At 37.6% G+C, this 18,554-nt stretch overlaps 1 protein-coding gene across 7 annotated transcripts in view; it reads left to right on the top strand.

Moving 5' to 3' along the window:
• Smg7 (SMG7 nonsense mediated mRNA decay factor) overlaps positions 1–18,554 on the top strand; it is a 63,847-nt gene that overhangs the window by 5,877 nt on the left and 39,416 nt on the right. For 4 of the 7 annotated variants that reach the window (XM_021177892.2, XM_021177581.2, XM_021177656.2 and 1 more), the window contains exon 2: positions 17,893–18,029. The exons of the other annotated variants lie outside the window; for them this stretch is intronic. In XM_021177892.2, coding sequence (XP_021033551.1) covers positions 17,977–18,029 — 53 coding nt within the window. In that variant the 5' untranslated portion in view covers positions 17,893–17,976. The remainder of the gene's footprint in view (positions 1–17,892; positions 18,030–18,554) is intronic. 7 annotated transcript variants of the gene reach the window in all.

Below are 18,554 nucleotides of genomic sequence, written 5' to 3'. Positions count from 1 at the left end.
CTACAGTGTACTTACATATAATAAATAAATTAAAAAAACAAAAAACAAAAAAAAAACTTTTTAAAAAATGTATACTTCCTGTCTTAGCTATGTTTTAATCCTTGCTTTCACACAGCTGCTGTCATCTGTCTTTATGATGGAGAAAGCAGTCACTGAGATTTTTGTTGATGTTTTTAATGGGTAAGTCATGGTAAGATCTGGACCCACTAATGTAGCCAGTTTCCTGTAAAGCACTTGTTGGGGTGGAGAATGGTTCATACTGTAAGAGGACTAGTTTGTTTTATACTGTATTAAGTTACTGAATCTTCAGCTATGTCTCTAACCCTGACTAGACTTTTGAATTTTTATTGTGAAAATTTGAGCCTGAAAGTTTAGATGGGTTAGTTTATCTGATCATCTTGTTCAGAGATGAGCAGGCAGGTGTATTGAATGAAGAAAGTGTTTGTTCATACGTATGCATTTGCTGTGAAGGTGTATTCAGTTGCTGTAGTTAGACTTAGCAGAGAGTCTGGTAGAATGTCTCTAAGAAGAGCTATCATCAACCAGAAAATAAGAGACATGTCACATGGTAAAGGAGCGCTTACTAGTTAACATGCAACTGAAGTTGCTCAGGGAAGTTGTTTGATGCCAAATTCTTAGTCAGTAGAAACGAGGTAACTAATTGTTTAAGAAAACTTTAGAAATCTCAGGTACACCAATTAACAACTCTGGTTGTCTGCTCTTTTTCTTGATTGCTTCATTTTGAAAGGGAATTGTATTTTTGAAAAGGTTGGCCCAGGGCTGTCATAGTGGGCCAGAGATGCTTCATCTGGATGGGCATGGTCTGTTCTGTGCACCTTGTGCCATTAGCAGCCGAGTCTCCTTAGCCTATACCCATCAAATGCCAGTATCATTCTCCCCCAATGTTACCATACTTTGGGAGGTGTTCCTTGGAGTGTAAATTCTCTACCAGGTGAGGATAGTGATTGTAAAAAGTATATATGTATGGTATTGTTAGTTTCATATCATTATAGCAAATACTTACATAGTCAACTTACAGAGACAACAGGTTTATTTCAGCTTAGTTTCTGGAGGTTTCAAATCATGGTCAGTTGTTTCTGTTGAGCTTTGTCCTGTGGTGAGGTAGCAGGGGTGTGTGTGTGTATGTGTGTGTGTGTTCATTTGTTCATTCATTCATGTTACAGTGGCCGGGAAGCAGAACAAGAGACTCAAACCCAAATCTCCTTTGAGGTTACACATGTGTTCAGTAGCCTAAAACCTCCTATGAGACGACCCACTCCGCCCTCCCCAATAACCTCCCAGAAGTGCCAATCCAGGGACCAAGCCTTTTAATACTTGTACCTTTGCAAGATGTTCTAGTTACAAATAGACCTAGCATGTGTCTCTTTCCCTGTAAGCTATGGATTATTTCTTAAGCTTTCTCATCAATTTTCCCTTAGGTAGTACTAAACTAGCTACCATGTTCATACTTGTAGACACATGTACATATTTCAGCTTGGTTTTGTAAATTTGAGTTTTGCTCTATTGGCAGTTACTGAATATTACATGTAGAGCACCATCCCAGAGCTTTTCAGTGGCAAGTTTAAAGTTACTGGGGACACATGAGTAGCCGGCCAACTTACTACGTGCTGTAATGGAGAAGCAAAGGTAATGTGTGGATGTAGGGATGCTGCTTAGTCCAGTAGGTGGAGATGGGTGACGAGGGCATCTTGGTGGAGACGAGATTTCACGTAAATATTGAAAGATGAGTGGGAGTTTTAAAGGGGGAGGGAATTGAGCACTTCATATTGTACAAACAGGCTGAGCTTGCTTATGCATCTTTTTTTCAGATACCTTTTAAAAAATTGTATATGCCCTGATGTAATGCATAATATTAAATGTTCTGACCAGGCACATGTTTCTCACAGATAGGAGAAGCAGAGGTATGAAAATGGCAATTTGAACATTTGGTAGCTGGCATGGGTCTTAAAAAGGGAAAAGCTATTAGGTAGGGCTTGTCTGGGAGCCTCATCTTTTCCTTGTGCTCTTGACTATACCTACTGTTCCTCCAATGACCTATTTCATTTGTGCGGTTATTTTCTTTACTAGTGTTTCCTGTGAAACAGTCTCCTTTTTTTTTTTTTTTTTTTTTTTTTTCTCTGTGTAGCCTTGACTGTTCTGGAACTCACTTTGTGGACCAGGCTGGCCTCGAACTCAGAAATCCACCTGCCTCTGCCTCCCGAGTGCTGTGATCAAAGGCATGCGCCACCATGCCTGGCAACAATCTCCTTTTTAAAAGCCTGTTTTCATTCTGATTTTCCCTCTGAATTCTGTTGTTCATGCTTTTTTATGGCTAACTTGAAGTTCATCCTGCTGCCTGTTTATCCTTCTATTGTGCTCCTTTTTTTTTTTTTTTTTTTTTGCTATTGTTCTTGATTACATCTGCAGAGGCGCTAAAGACCTCATGACCCAGTTTGCCAGCTATTTTCCTTACATCACACCTTTGTTTTCGTACCTCTGATAGTGTGTCTCTCTCTTATATCCACCTATACTATCGCACTAGTTCGGTTTGAGCCAGTGTATATATTTCAGGACTCTGGAGATTTAAAAAAAAGAGACCATGCTTTCAGCTGTTGAGGTTTTCTTGTCTGTCTGTCTGTTTTGATACAGGGTCTCACTGTGTACCGCTAGCTGACCTGAAACTCACTCTGTGGATCAGCCTAGCCTCTTAACATAGATCCACCTGCTTCTGCCTCCTGATTGCTGGGATTAAAGTTGGTGAACCCCTTGCTTGGGTGACTTTACTAAGCATACACGTACTTAATTATTATATAACTCATACTAGCTATGATTTATACACACAGCCACATGAAAAGTTCTTTGTTTGTTTGTTTGTTTTTGTTTTTTTGTTTTGTTTTGTTTTTTGAGACAGGGTTTCTCTGTGTAGCCCTGACTGTCCTGGAACTCACTCTGTAGACCAGGCTGGCCTCGAACTCAGAAATCTGCCTGTCTCTGCCTCCCAAGTGCTGGGATTAAAGGCATGCGCCACCACCGACCGGCCACATGAAAAGTTCTTAAGCGCTGCTTTCTGCAACCTGTTCTCATTACTTGGCCCTGTTCTGTCCTGTTTTACCAACCAGTGGCAAATACAAAGGCGTGGCCTATTCCCCCCCCCCCCAATATAGTTTCTTAGGCTTTCTCATTGTCCTCGTTGTAGGTGCTCATTGGGATTCTTTCCCTCCCCTCACATACCAGGTTCAGCCTTGCAGTCATTGAGTTCTCCTCATCTCTTTACCTAACTCCTGCATGATTGTACCACTCTGGAAGTGTTGCCTTTCTCTTGTTTTCCTTTCTCCTCACTGTTTCTGTGCTTGTTTTACTCATACCCTTCCAGCCAGTGCCTTGCCTGTAGTTCTTTCTGGGAAATAAGAAGTACTGACCGGGTTTTAAATACTGCTCATTCTTTTGTTGTTTTTAAAATGGATATGAAAAAATAGTGTAACAAATGCTGGTTCTCTCTCAGACTAAATCCTTTTTTCTTCAGACTCCACACCATCTGTCCTACCACAAATACATATTTTGCATTGGTTCCAAGTTAATATTGAAAAAATATTTATGTATGGCTTTTCCTTAATTATACTCCTTAATCTGGCATGTTGACCTTTCATTAAAAATCTTACCTAATTTAGTCATTGGTGTCAGGAACAAAAACAAAATGATTTGCCCATTGTCTTTGAGCATGGCGTTTTTATTTCAGGTTAAAACTATAGGAAGTTCTCTCTTCCAGTAGCCTAGCTAGACATCACTTTTTAAACGATGACTTCCTTGTTTACTGATTTCTTTTTTTGGTAATGTATTTCTTTTTAATTTTTCTATTTTCCTGTGTTAATCATTGTAGCTGGATTGTAGTAGAGCATGTGTCCTGTCTGCTTGCTTATCTGCTTACCTGTCTAGGTGTTTGAGGGTAGAGTCTCCACCCCTGGTCACATGTATTCTACAGTTGGCACAAGTCTTCTTGAGAAAGTTCTCCTTTAGGGGCACAGTGAAAGCTTCCAAATGTGAACACTTGTTTGTTTGCTTGCTTGCTTTTCAGTTGGGAGGGGTCCTTATTATTTTGGTGGTTGTGTTCATTTTTAAAATTTTTTATGTGTATGGATATTTGACCTGCATATGTCTGTGTACCACATACACGCAATGCTTATAGAGGCCAGAAAAAGACATTGGATCCCCTGAACTGGAGTTATAGATGATTTTGACCACGCATGTGAGCTGGGAATCAAACTCGGGTCCTCTGGAAGAGCAGCCATTGTTCTTAACCACTGAGCCATCTCTCCAGCCCCTGGTTGTGGTATGCTGCTTAAGCTGATCTTGAACTCCTGAGTTCACGCAGTTTCTTCTGCTTCCGTGTTCTCAGTGCTGTATTACAGGCATGTTGTGCCATGTGTCCAGCTTGGGCATACATCATTTTAAAGCATGTGTGGGAGTAAGCAAGTTAAATATTGAAGAGAAAGGAATACACGAGAAAGGCAGTTCTTTGGGATATGCAGGATTTGAGTTTTCTCCTTTTGGTAAGTGGGTTCATTTTTCATTAAGTGTTATTATTTATTTGGAATACTTGTAAATTATTTGGAAATGAAGTTTAGCAAGTGAAATTTTGAAAAGAAATTTGGATTGTAGGATTTATTTTATAGCATTCTCAACTCCTGTGGTAAGAAGATAGGGGACAGCAGGAGCTCTATAGTTTGTTCCCAACTGTACCCTGCTCCCCAGCCCTTGCTGAAGATGGAACCCCAGAGGTTCATACATTCTAGGCAAGTGCTCTGCCACTGAACACCCCTTAGCTCATTATAGTTCCTGGTGGCCTTTGGTTTTGTTGTCCATCTCAAGTGATAGCCATGGTTCTGAAAGTCTGTTGTATCTAACCGTCATGTTAATGCATCAGTTTCCTCAAAACCAGGGTTCACAGACCACAGAAGTTGAGTTCTTTTTCTTCTCAAGGCATAGTGTTTCAGGGCTATTGTCAGTTATAATGTCATATATTAGATTCCAATAATGTTTCTTATATAATTACATTTTTATTAGGCTGTCACCTAGCTATATTTTCTTTGATATACTGTACAGCAGTGAGGTGTTTTTTTAGTTGTGAGCTGACTGAAAAAGTTTGGCCTCTTTCACTTGGAAATTTTCTTTTAAGTGATGAAAAATAGAAAGCATAGTGTTAAGAATTCACATAAATACATTTCAATATTAAAGACTTTCTTGGCCATCTTCAAAACTTTATATGTGTGTATGTAGAGCTTGTGGAATGTATCTTAAAGTATATTTACTCTTACTTTTAATATATTTAATCCTAGAAGACTACATTTCTTTTTTTTTTCGAGACAGGGCTTTTCTGTGTAGCCCTGGCTGGCCTGGAACTCACTTTGTAGACCAGGCTGGCCTCGAAAGAACTCAGAAATCTGCCTGCCTTTGCCTCCCGGGTGCTGGGATTAAAGGCGTGCGCCACCACTGCCCGGCTAAGATTACATATCTTAAATTTAAATAACAAAAATGTCATTTGTTTGTCTGAACATTTGCTCTTTAATGAAACAAGATTATAACATTTTGAGAAGCACGATAAGGCATATTGGTTATAAATTCTACCTTAAAGGATGAGAAAAGAAACCAACACAGATTTATTTTCTAATGTAAAAATAATTTGGTTGACCAAATTTATACACAGGGGTCTTTTTTTATAGGCTTCTTAGGACAGCAGTGTGGTGTACCAAACTGACTTTAGAAGGCCTTTGAATTAAAACTGCCTTAGTTTTTGTTGTTGTTGTTGTTTTTTTAATTGTTATAAGTTCAGGTCCCTGATCTTACATACTAACAAGGTAACCTTAAGCCTCTGTAGTTTTCATTTTACTGCTAGTGATCATGATAGACGTGTACATGAGAAGCTGCGACTTTCTTAGGTAAAGTTCAATTTAGTTTTATATAGGCACTGAGCCTCTTTTCTGCATTGACTTGATTTTCTAAATTTTAATATATTACTATTTCATTTTAAAATATGCTTATATAGCCCTTGAGGTAATTGAGGGGTCTGTAGTGTGAAATGAACTTCTTCATTGTATGAGACTGCCATCTTACCTTATTAATATAGTTTATACTTTCAAAATGCCTTTATGTAATTGTCTTCGAATCCCTAGAACCTGTGAGTATTTTACTGTATGTTAGTTGATGAGAAGAAATTAAGGATTCACATAGAACTGGCAGATTTTAAAATTCGATTATTTCTTGGACTCAGTGTAATCATAAGAATGCATAATTTGTGGGGAAAAAGCAGGAGAGCTAGAGGTAGAGCTGGCCTCATTCTCGTCCTGTCCTTACAGTGTGGTATTTATTCCTTCTGCCTCAGCCTCTGGTGCTGGAATTACAGATGAGCACCATTGCACCTAAGAATGAAACTGGATTCTCTCATCATTTTTAATGTGATAATGTGTTGTGAACATCCAAGAGGGAGGTGTGCTTCTCTCAGAGTTTGCCATGATTGGTGTTTTCTTGGAGAAAGAAAAAAATTGATGGCTATTCTTTCAGGTTTTTTGTTTCTTAATCTTCCTCTTACCACGTATTGCTCTCACCATGTTACGGTACAGACATTGCCATTCTTAAAATGTTCCACCTCTAAAATCTTAGATTCAGCCTTTCTGACCACAGCCCTTCCTCCATTAACCTGCTTCTAATTAAGACTCCCAGCTAGGTGGTGGCCATACCTTTAACCACAGCAGGGGAGGCAGAGGCAGGCAGATCCCTTTGAAGCCAGCCTGATCTAGGGAGCAAGTTCCCAGGACAGCCAGGGCTACACAAAGAAACCCTGTCTGAGAGAAGGGTGGGGGAAAGACTTCCTACATTCTGATTTTTTTTTTCTTTCTTTCTTTCTTACTACTTTTTCTATTCTTCATGTCTTGTTTTTCCCGCCCTTCTTTTGATACTGGTTTCCTATCAGTATCCTCTCCTTCATCCTATTTCCTTTCTCATTCATCTAGAAAAATCCAATGTTGAATGATTCTGACAGTCTGCTTTGGGGAACCTGTCATTAAAAAAGTCTTCCTGGCTAGTTAACTGCCACTTACACAGGGTCTTCAGTTGTATTTCACCTTACTGGCTTGTCTAATTCTTTATAGTAATTATTTTACACTTTTATTATTTCTTGAAGCTTTACTGTTAGTAGATGGCCTTTATATCAGACAGACTCTCATGTAAAAGTAAAAGTCTTTTGGTAGCACTGATCTTATTCCTCCTCCCTATTTTGGCTTTTGTTTCCCTCCATATTAACGTTATATTGTATTGTTTTGTTTTTGAGACAGGGTCTCACTGTATAGTAGCCTTGGCTAGCCTGAACTCCCTAGAGAGATCCACTTGCCTCTGCCTCAAGTTCTGGGACTAAAGGTGTGTAAACTACCATGCCTGGCTGGTATGTTTTATAGTAATTCTGTCCTGTTGCTAAAGAGCTTTGATGGTTAATTTGACTGTCACATGGGTCTTAGTTTGGCATCGATTCACTTTTACTCTTAAGTCATACCTGTTGTCTTCTTGCTATGCCATTGAGGCCAGTGTAGACCAGCAGTGAGGAGTAGCTTTAGAGGCACTTCAACATCAGTAGTAATTGTCAATAGTCAGATTTAGGTTTTATTTTATGCCAAACTATACCAAACACTTTGTTTATTATTTTGAATTTTCATAGCAATCCTATGAGCTATGTACCATTTTGTTTGGTTTTTCAGACAGGCAAATAGACTTAGAATAGTTAAGGCTAATGTCATTCTAAGATTGACAGAGTTGAGTTTTGAACCTGGGGATTAGTTCAGAGTCAATTTTTAACTATGCATCATTCTGACTGTCTTTAATTTAATATAATTTGTTTGGGATTGTTTTTGTTTATATATTATGCATTACTATAAAACATAACATTCATAATTACACATTTAATCTGACAAAATTTATCAATCCCAACTTTTAAAGTGCATTATTTTTTCTAGGGGAGTAGAAGTTAGACTTAATTTATTTGAAAAGTTTTCTGGTGGGAGCAGAAAGAGGAGGTTCTTTGAAGTTCATTGCAACCTTGTAAGAATGGAAGCAAGAACCGGATCATGGTATTTGAAAAGCTGAGACTCTGAAGATTAAGGGTGGGAAGGTAAGCTAGCATATTAGTTAGGTCTTCAGTGGTAAAGAGGAAAAGAACTTTACCCTTTCAGCATGAAAGGGATGGCGTCCTGACACCCAACAGCTGTGTGTTGTGCAACAGTGCCTCCAATTTAAAATAACCCAAAGAGACAGTGGAACCTGGATTCTAAATGTAATCTGCATCTCTGACCTCATTTTTCCTTCACCCCATTCCACTGCAATTAGAAATTAAGTCTAGTTGCTGCCAGTATCTGTGATGAAGTAGCCACAGTTTCTGTTCTTTTTCATTAGCGCCACTTAGAACATGGACTTAGAAAAGTTACTAATGACTCCTGAATTATGTGTGTGTCTGGCTCTAGCGGAGTGGGAACCTGGTAAATCTGTAGCAGGAAGCAAATTCTGCCTTATAAATTGAGGGGATTACTTTAAAATAAGAAAAATCCATATGCTAGGTTTCTAAAAGGAATGTTAACTAAAGAAAATACAATAAGTATTGTGTCCTTGATGTGCCACAGATACACATAGGTATGTATGACAGGCCTCTTGGTATCTTTCCTAGCTAGGAGGACAGATGTGAGAATCTATATGTTCACATGCCAGGAGTTTATTAGAAATCAGTGCTACTAGTTCTGTCTAACAAAAGCTAGTGTTGTAGCAGTCAGTCTTCATTTCTCTACTCCTTTGTTATCTGTCAGTTTGATATCTCCCAACCAACCATAGATTTTTTTTGGGGGGGGGGGGTTCGAGACAGGATTTCTCTGTAGAGCCCTGGCTGTCCTGGAACTCACTTTGTAGACCAGGCTGGCCTCCAATTCAGAAATCCGCCTGCCTCTACCTCCCCAGTGCTGGGAAAAGGCGTGCGCCACCATGCCCGGCCCAGCCATAGATTGAAAAACGTAAAAATCATGTTCAAACTAAACATGCAGACTTTGGCGTCTCATCACTGTTTTCTAAATAATATAAGAACTATTTATATAATATATAGTAGCAGGTATTACAAGCACTGTAAAGGTGGCTTAAAGTATATGTAGAGATGTATTTCTTCCTGTATTGGAGTGTGAAGCCCATTCTGGGTGTTAGCATGGGGTCTGAGAGCATGGTCACAATAAACCTAGCTAGTTCTCTTTAGCCCTTTTATAAAGGCACTAGTCCCATTCTTGAGGGTTTAACCTTCATATGATATTCATTTCCAAGAGTCAGCATCTGTTAATATTTTTGTACTCAAGATTAAGTTTCAGCATGCATTTGGAAGGAGATATGCAGCATTCAAATGAGAGCTAGTAGTTTTAAGTTACCCCATTTCCAAATTTTCTTCTAGAAATGTTATAGCTTAAGTCTGCAATCTATTTTGAATTAATTGTGTATATGTTGTGATGTATTACTTGAGGTTGTATTATGGTTAAAATTTTTCATTCATTTATTAGTATCATTTCTTGAGAAAAAAATCTTTAAATTCCTTGGTAGTTCTGTCAAAAGTTGGCTATACACAAAAACATATTCACATACATACATATATAAGTGTCTTAGTGCTCTATCACTGTGAAAAGGCATTACCATGGCAACTCTTATAAAAAGAAAGCATTTAATTGGGACTTGCTTATAGTTTCAGAGGTTTAGTCCAGTATTATCAAGGCGAGGAACATGGCAGCTTGCAGGCAGACGTGATGCTGAAGATGTAGCTGAGAGTTCTACATTCAGATCCACAGGCCCCAGCATGAGAGCCATTGGACCTGAGTTGGGTTTCTGAAACCTCAAAGCTCACCCCAGTGACACTTTCAACAAGGCCACACCTAACCCCAAAAGATCACACCTCCTAATTCTTCTAAGTAGTGCCACTCCCTGACGACTAAACATTCAACTATGTGAACCTATGGGGAGGCAGGAGGCTGGGGGAGAAACAGTCTTATTTAAACCACCACAATAAGTATACTAGTAGATGTTGATTTCTGACTCTTGAAATCAATAAGGTATCTGTGTATCTCCACTCCCTTGATTACCATAGCTCTCTAGTAGGTTTTGAGGTAACATACAAATTCCTAAACTATTTATTTGGAAAATCATTCCAGTAATAAATGCTTTTGTCTCCAGATAAACATGAAACGCACCTACTAGTTTCTATCAAAAAACACATACCAGCATTTTTATTAAAATTGCGTTATAACTAGATCATTTGGGAGTAACTCTAATGAGACCAACCAATTGCAGCTGGCTATCATATTGATTTGTGTTTATATGATTTTAGTTCTTTTTAAATTTCTAAAGGCTTATTTTGTGGTGCAGCTTATTGTCTATCTTGTAACTTCATGTACACTTGGGAAAAAGTGTATTTTATTTGGCCGAATATTCTATGGATATTAATTAGGTCAGGTTGTTTTCTAGTATTGGTCTAACCTTACTTGGCTTTCTGCCTTGCTTATTTTATTGTATTATTTACTGAAAGGTAAAGTAGCTAAGTAATTGTAGGTTTTTCTGTTTTCTCCTCTTTGGTTTTTCCATGTATGTGTAAAGTTAAGACAGTACACTTGCCTTCCATCTACTCCTTTCCCCCCTTTTCTTTGGGAGTGTGCATGTGTGTGTGTAGAAAGGATCTCGTGTAGCCCATGTTGGCCTCAGCTTTTTAAGCCTTCAGAGTCTTAGGATTAATGATAACACTGCCATGCATGGCCTTATTACCCTATACCCCACCCTATTTGGTTTTTTGGGTTTTTTTGACTTGTCCTATTGTGGAATGTCTACATTTGTTTTAATCACTATCATCTGGCTTTGGGGGGGGTTGGGTTTTTTTTTGGTTTGGTTTGGTTGGTTTTGGGTTTTTTTCCCCAAAGACAGTAGTTTTAAGGTAAACTTAATTTTTAAAAATATTTACTTATTCATTTTTATATACATGAGTACACTGTAGCTGTACAGATGATTGTGAGCCTTCATGTGGTTGTTGGGAATTGAATTTTTAGGACCTCTGCTCGCTCAGTTCCTGCTTGCTCCGGCCCAAAGATTTATTTATTACTATACATAAGTATACTGTATATGAGTGCACTGTAGCTGTACAGATAGTTGTGAGCCACCATGTGGTTGCTGGGATTTGAAGTCAGGACCTTCGGAAGAGCAGTCAGTGCTCTTACCCGCTGAGCCACCCGCCAGCCCTTAAAGTGAATTTAAAACAAGAAGTAAATGCTATTTTATGTTTACTCTCGAGTCTATTTGTGGAACTCTTCACCTTTTTGCTGAGTTTCACGTTCCCATTTGGTATGTTCTTTCATCCTGAAAAGCTCTTGTTTTAATACTCTTTGTGAGTATTGATCTGTTAGCTGAAAAGTTCCTTTGTTCTTTTACTTCTGCAAAGGTTTATTTTCCCTTTAATTTTGAAAGGTACTTTTGCTCGCTATAAGATTATATAGATTGACGTTTTCCTTTTTCTGTACTTTGAAAATGGTGCCTCTAGCTTTCCTTTTCTTTGATAGAATTCAGCCATGATTCTTACTGTTCTTATTCCTTATAGGACATTTTTTTTCTTTACTTGTTTAAAAAGATTTCTTCTATTAAAATGAGTCCATAGGTTTTTCTCTATAGTTAAAGTTTATTGAGTATCTTAATATCTGTGGGTATGCCGTTTTCATCAGTTTGTAGAAATACTTGATCTTTTCAGGCAAATTGAAAATCTGAACTTTGGTGATATTTAAATAACAAAGATTCAAGTTGAGGTTCTGTTTGATCTTTATTTATAAGGATGCTACCAAAGAAAGTGGAATAATGTAGAGACTTGACACATAATAGCCCTTAAAATTGTATATTTTTGACATTTTTATATGAACAGCATTTGGCTGTAGGCCAGAGAAAGCCATAACATTTTTGTGATGTCTTTTTCTTCCAGGGACATTCTGCAGCTGCCATCCATGTATGTATGTATGTATGTATGTATGCATATATGTGATAGTTCTTCTATACCATTCATGCAAGAAATTACAGAATGCCTATGTTCTATGGTAATTGTCTTTTTAGTAGGATTATTTCTAAAATTGGGATTCAGGGGGTAAGTTAGAGAAGAGGGTATAGAGAAACTTCTTGTCTAAGAGCTTGACCTAGAAACTAAAAACCAAGACAATTTCCCAGAATCCTTTTCAGGTTTAAGAAAAGGAGACTTGTGGGTGAAGTATATGCTGATTAATTGGCAACTTAAATCCTAAGCAGTACTATAATATTTGTATTGAGGTTTGACTATCTGAGCCATTGGGGGGTTCTGCATTATTAAAATGTTTAGGCTCTAGAATTCTGGGTTTGAATCCCAGTGCTAAGTCTTTGTAGCCTTTTCAAGTTTCCTATGAAGTATTTCTTTTTATATTTGGAGAAATCTCAAGTTGCTATGGAAAAAGACTGAATGATTTATGTATTTTACGTTATGTATTGTAGGCGCCACGGGATTATTGTCATTCATTCTCTGTAAATTCACTGTTAATGTCATCTAGTTCAGGAACTTTTTTCCTTATGTTTGTTTGTTTCTTTGGCTATGGTACTAGGAATTGAACTCAAGTTCTTTATGGTAGGCAAATACTCTGCCATTAAACTACACATCTTTATGTCTCCCATCTCCTTTTTTTTCTTTTTTGGTTTTTTCGAGACAGGGTTTCTCTGTGTAGCCCTGGCTGTCCTGGAACTCACTTTGTAGCCCAGGCTGGCCTCGAACTCAGAAATCCGCTTGCCTCTGCCTCCCGAGTGCTGGGATTAAAGGCGTGCGCCACCACACCCGGCTCCCACCTCCTTTTTAAGAATTTTATTTTAAAACAAACTGGTCTTGAACTTGTATTGTAGTGCAGGCTAGGCTGCTCTCAAGCATTTGGTCCTTCTGCACCAGCCCCTTCCCAGGTAGCTGCTGCCTTTCCCAGGCATAGAATATTCAGTCAAGTTCCTGTGGCTGTCAGGAAATGGTTTTTACCCATCTTTTCCCTCTAGTAGATCTTTTTCCTGTTATTTCTTATTCTATTCTATCTTAAACATGTTAGGTATGCATCTTTAAAATCCGTTTGTAAGCTAGAAGTGGCTGAAACAGAAGGATTGCCATGAGTTCAGGCCAGCCTGGGCTTCAGAGCCAGACCCTGTCTATACTCAGTCACAGTTAAAGACTATCTATATATAGTCTTATTATGCCCCACTTTTCCAAAGAAAATGTGTCTTAATAAGATTCTCAGCAACTTCCACATTGTTAAATCCAATGGTCAGTGTGTAGACCTCATCTTTTTACCTCTCAGCATTATTTACAGATACTGGTTTGTTTTTGTTTTTGTTTTTCGAGAAAGGGTTTCTCTGTGTAGCCTTGGCTGTCCTGGAACTCACTCTGTAGACCAGGCTGGCCTTGAACTCAGAAATCCCCCTGCCTCTGCCTCCTGAGTGCTGGCAGATATTGCTTTCTTAATGCTCTTTTTTTTTTTTTTCTTCTTCACTTGGCTTCTAGCTCAACAATTTAGTGTTTTCTATCCTTTATTCTGTATTTTCTAAATGTCTAGACTCCTGTACGTCTGTACTTTTCTGACAGTGCTGTCCTAGGCTTTGAATCATGTTTATATACTGGTGAGTCTTGGATGAGCACCAGTACTGTGTTTCTTCTAAACCGTATATTCTTTTTTTTTTTTGTTTGTTTGTTTGTTTGTTTGTTTTTCGAGACAGGGTTTCTCTGTATAGTCCTGGCTGTCCTGGAACTCACTTTGTAGACCAGGCTGGCCTCGAACTCAGAAATCCGCCTGCCTCTGCCTCCCGAGTGCTGGGATTAAAGGCGTGCGCCACCACGCCCTAAACCGTATATTCTTAAAGAGCTATTGCATGTTTAGTAATCTCAGATCTTATCATTATCAAAAATAATAGCAGATGTTTTTAATTTACCTGCCAAGTATTGTTGACCCCCAATGATCTCTTTTCTTCTAACACCTATTCCGATTGTCTTCTCCATTAGCAAATGCTAAATCCTCCCAGATTTTTTTTTCTCCTACTGAAAACCATGGAACCACCTTAGACCTTCTCACATACCCCAACATTTAGTTATTTGACATGTTATTTACAAGAGACTGATCACATCTACCATCTCATCATTGCTGCCTATGGATAAATCCCTCAGGGCTTAAGGTAGCAGCCCAGTGGAACTAAGGCAGATCATCATAATGTCTTCAAAAATTCCAGATATTTTGCTTCAAAGCCTTTTCCTTCTTAGACTAGCTCAAGTTGGTGCTGACGTTCATGGTCTAATTCATTCATGGTCTTCAATGGCTGTAATAGTTAAGAAAATCAGATCTCTTTTTGAGTGTTTTCTCATCCTCAGCTTCATTCTGTGGTGATACTGTTAGGGGCAAGCATAAAATGCAGAGCAAGTGTCTGTCAAAGAGAGTGACAGGACAGAGCCCTGTGATCTGCAGAGAGTTGAGAAGGGTGCAGATGTCAGAAAGTATTTGATACATTGGGGCCAAAATAATGGATCATAGGGTCTATATGATCTGTATTGGGTCTAGTTTATTAAATTATTTAAATATGTAACCCACTTCTTAATCAGATATGAAGATCAATAAAAAGGAATTGTCTAGATAAAACTAAAAATGTAGGATAAGTTTCTGGTAAAAATTTCAGAGGCTACCCTACCTATAAGTAGAGAATATTCTTTGTATACCATAATATTATAGATTCTATTTGTAGTTAGCTCATACTATCTTACATATTGTTGCTAATAAATTAACTTGCTCACCTCCCGTGTTGCTTCTGTGCTGCATTAAGCAGTTGGCACCTCTAATCTAAGTGTATTTGGTGCTTTACATTATGTAAAGGGCTGTGTTTACTTTGTCCAGTGTCAAAGAATGGAATCATACTCCTGTTTTCCTTTTTAGACTTAAAAAAATTCTCAGAGCATTTTTAGGTTCTCACTGAAGGTATTTTTGTCGCCATAGTTCTCTTTACCCATGTGTCCTACAGTAAAAATCATATATTTAGCTGTATCAGATTGGCTTTGTTCCCTAAGCAATATGCATCAAGGTTTCTTTTTCCTTTTTCATATGCTAATAATAAATAGTTGTCTGGGTGTACCACAGATTTTCCACACATTGTAGAGCATCTTGGATGCATCCAGGGGTTGATAATAATGAATAAAATTGTTGTAAGCATCTGTGTGCATGTTTGTGTAGATAAAAATTTTCATTTTGTTTGTGTAGATGCTGGAAGCACAGTTTTCAAATTGTGTGATAGCATAAAGTCTGAGAAACTTTTCTCATGCTTTCTGTTCTCCTTTTGCTGTTACTACTTTGTGCTACCACTAACAATCAGGGAGAGCGCCTGCAGAGCCACGGACTCATCAACAGTGATTTTGTCAGGGTTCTGGACTTGACCATTTAATTGTATAGAGGGATCTTATTCTTTAAATTTGCATTAACAATAGTTTCAGATTATTTCCTTTTTCATTTTTACAGTGATTTAGTATTCTGTTAATCCTACATTTATTATTCACATATACAAATATCTGATTACTTCACCATTGTCTTTTAAGGTAGTCTTTTCTGAACATTTACCTATCATGATACTAATTTAGTTGCTTTCTTTTAAATTTTTCTCTGGTGTTAAGACATTTATTCATTTTAATGTAGATTGCATTGCCTGCATACTTCAGGAAGATTTAGGGGTTATTACAAAGAAGTGTTTTTAAAGCTAATTTAAAACTATTGCTTTGGTATATCTCATCTAATATAAGAATTGAGATGAGAAGAGATAACTTTCTGGTTGTTGATGGCGTAATCTAAATTTCTTGTTTAATTATGTGAACTACTGGACTATCTTATTGTGTGCCTCAGATGTGTTAATTTCTGTAGAGTTAATTTACTGATTGATACACAGTACGTAGGTCTCACTGGAATGAAAAGAGAATCTGGATTTTAGAAGGATAACTAAGTGCTCGTGTTCTTCTCTAATTGTATAAGATGGTGATCCCTAAACTTAAAAGATTTTGTTATTTTTGGTTCTTGGATATTTTTTTTTTCCTGAAATACCTGAAAACTAGTATCAAGTTTTGAGTAACAAAAGTTTAGGATCCTGACTTTAAATTGAGACACCATCCACACACTGATTTATATTCATTTGGGTGAATGTCTAATAATCACCATGCGAGAGATAGATAGATAGATAGATAGATAGACAGACAGACACAGACACACACACACACACACAGCTAAATAGATCCAACTTTGTTTAGTGGGAACATTTGTAAACCCACGATTTGTTTGTTTAGTGCTGCAGTGAAACTGCATGTGCACATGTACTGGAATAACTGGTCGAGCCATGCCTTTCTTAGAGAAGTTACTCGGCTTTTAAAATCCAAGAAAGAGTTGGTGCAAAAAAAAAAAAAAAAAAAAAAACAGGAGTATATTGCAGGTTGAGTGGGTAAAACCTCCCACAAATAAAGATGCGGATACTGAAAGCAAGAAGCTCATAGTAACAGAGGCTGACTGGGTCAGAGTCACAGCTTTACTATGTGACTTGCTATGTCAAGGAAGCTGGAATTGCTTTATCTCATTCTTTCCCATGAATATAGGCTTTGAAAGTAGAGCAGCAAAGCCCCCTCATGCATGCTTGACATTTCTATTTAGACATACTTTGGTGCTAAGCATGAAGAACTGCTAAATTCTCTTCTAAAATGTATTGATAATGAGTTCCTAGCTTCATGTTCCTAATTTGTAGAAAAAAAGATATTTGCATTTTTTGGCTGATTGGGGGTTGTGATTAACTATAAATGATAAAAAGAAATGTAATAATAGGTAATTTATTTCCAGTGCTTATGGTACTGATGGCTTAAGTTATTCTCCTTCATCCTCAGAGCATCTCAGTGAGGTGACTTATTTAATTATGTCCATCTTCTAAGTAAACTGGGTACTAGAGCACATGGCTAACAAATAGCAGAGCTTAAGTTGAACCCAGGCAGTCTAAATAAGACACTTAAGTATCTCTTCTTATGCTCCTATTCTGTGAGATCACAAATATATAGCACACTTAAGTATAATGTCTAGCAATAAGAACTATAAATGTAAACAAACAGTGATCGATAGCTAATAATTAACTCATTTTACCTAAATCATTTGAGTTAATACTTCAGTAAACTGTTGTTTTGCCTATGGCTTCCGTTTCAGTACTTCATTATAATAATAGCACAGGATGATTCTGGAACCATGCTTAACCACTACCTGCTGTTACCTGCTTCTTTGTTGATCTGTTTATACATTCTATATTAACTCTCTAGCAAGGACTGTTACCTGTCTGTCCTTAATCTAGTGCCCCGCACATAAAAATGACCAGAAACTGTTCAGCAACTGAGCGAAACCTAAACATGTGACCTCTGCTGGCCTTAAACATTATTTCTGCCACCTGTTCCTGTGCTTTATCTGCTTTTACGTGGTTTTCTGTTGGTTAAGAGTCCGTCTGTTTGATGTTATACATACCTGGGCAGTCTCGCCCTGCAGCTCGCTGCTGGGCAGGAAACTGGTGTCTAATTCTGAAGAAGTCACTTAGTTTATAAGCACAGGAGGGCAACATATAGGATCTAAAACCAAAATCTTTTAGAAATATACACAAAACAACATTTAAAGGTGTTTAAAGAAACTAATAAAAAAGAAAAAACTTTGCTATTTTTCATTTGCTTTTATATTAAGTCATTTCAAATAAAATTTTGAAAGTTTTTCCCCAGGGACTTTCTCTGGTTTTTTTGTGTTAACTCATATTTTCCTCCTCTCCTCTGTCTAGAGTGTCTTAGACCATTCTACCTTGTGAAAACTTGGATGTTCTTACAGATAGTCATTGTGGGAGAACGTTTCATTTAAGTCCCAGATGAGGACCGAAAACTTGAAATCAGAGGAGCATCTGAAATCAAGTAATATTAGGTAGGATAAACATTACAAGGGATTTCTGCACTGTTATTAATTTCTAGGATGTATGTTAAGTTTCTCATATCTGTAGACATTGAGGAAAGAATGTGCGACTTCTTGAAGGGGGGATATGCTAAAGATCCTATTTTTTATGTGTGTGGCTTTATGAGAAATGATCTGGGTTTACTTTGACATTAGCATGTATATGTCTTATGGTTCAAAAAAACTTTTTAAGAATGGACTAAAATACATTTCAGGAATTTGTATTTAAATGTAAAGTTTCTGAGTATGAGTTTATAAGCCTTGGAATATGGGTTTCACCTTTTTCATATGTAATGTTTCCTTTATTTATGTATATGGGTGTTTTTATAATGCTTATGCGCTCTGGTTCTAGAATTACATTGCCCCCCTACTTTTCAATCCTGTGATCATGGGGCATTTCATCACACTATTCCTGTTTCCTCATCGACAAAATGTATTAATTACTCCTTAACTGATGGAATGGAATGACTGAAATGTAAAGTGATTTGCTTGTTTNAA

Source organism: Mus caroli, chromosome 1 (assembly GCF_900094665.2).
Source record: "Mus caroli chromosome 1, CAROLI_EIJ_v1.1, whole genome shotgun sequence".
NCBI classification, from domain to species: Eukaryota; Metazoa; Chordata; class Mammalia; order Rodentia; family Muridae; genus Mus; species Mus caroli.
This window is presented reverse-complemented; position numbering and strand designations above follow the sequence as displayed.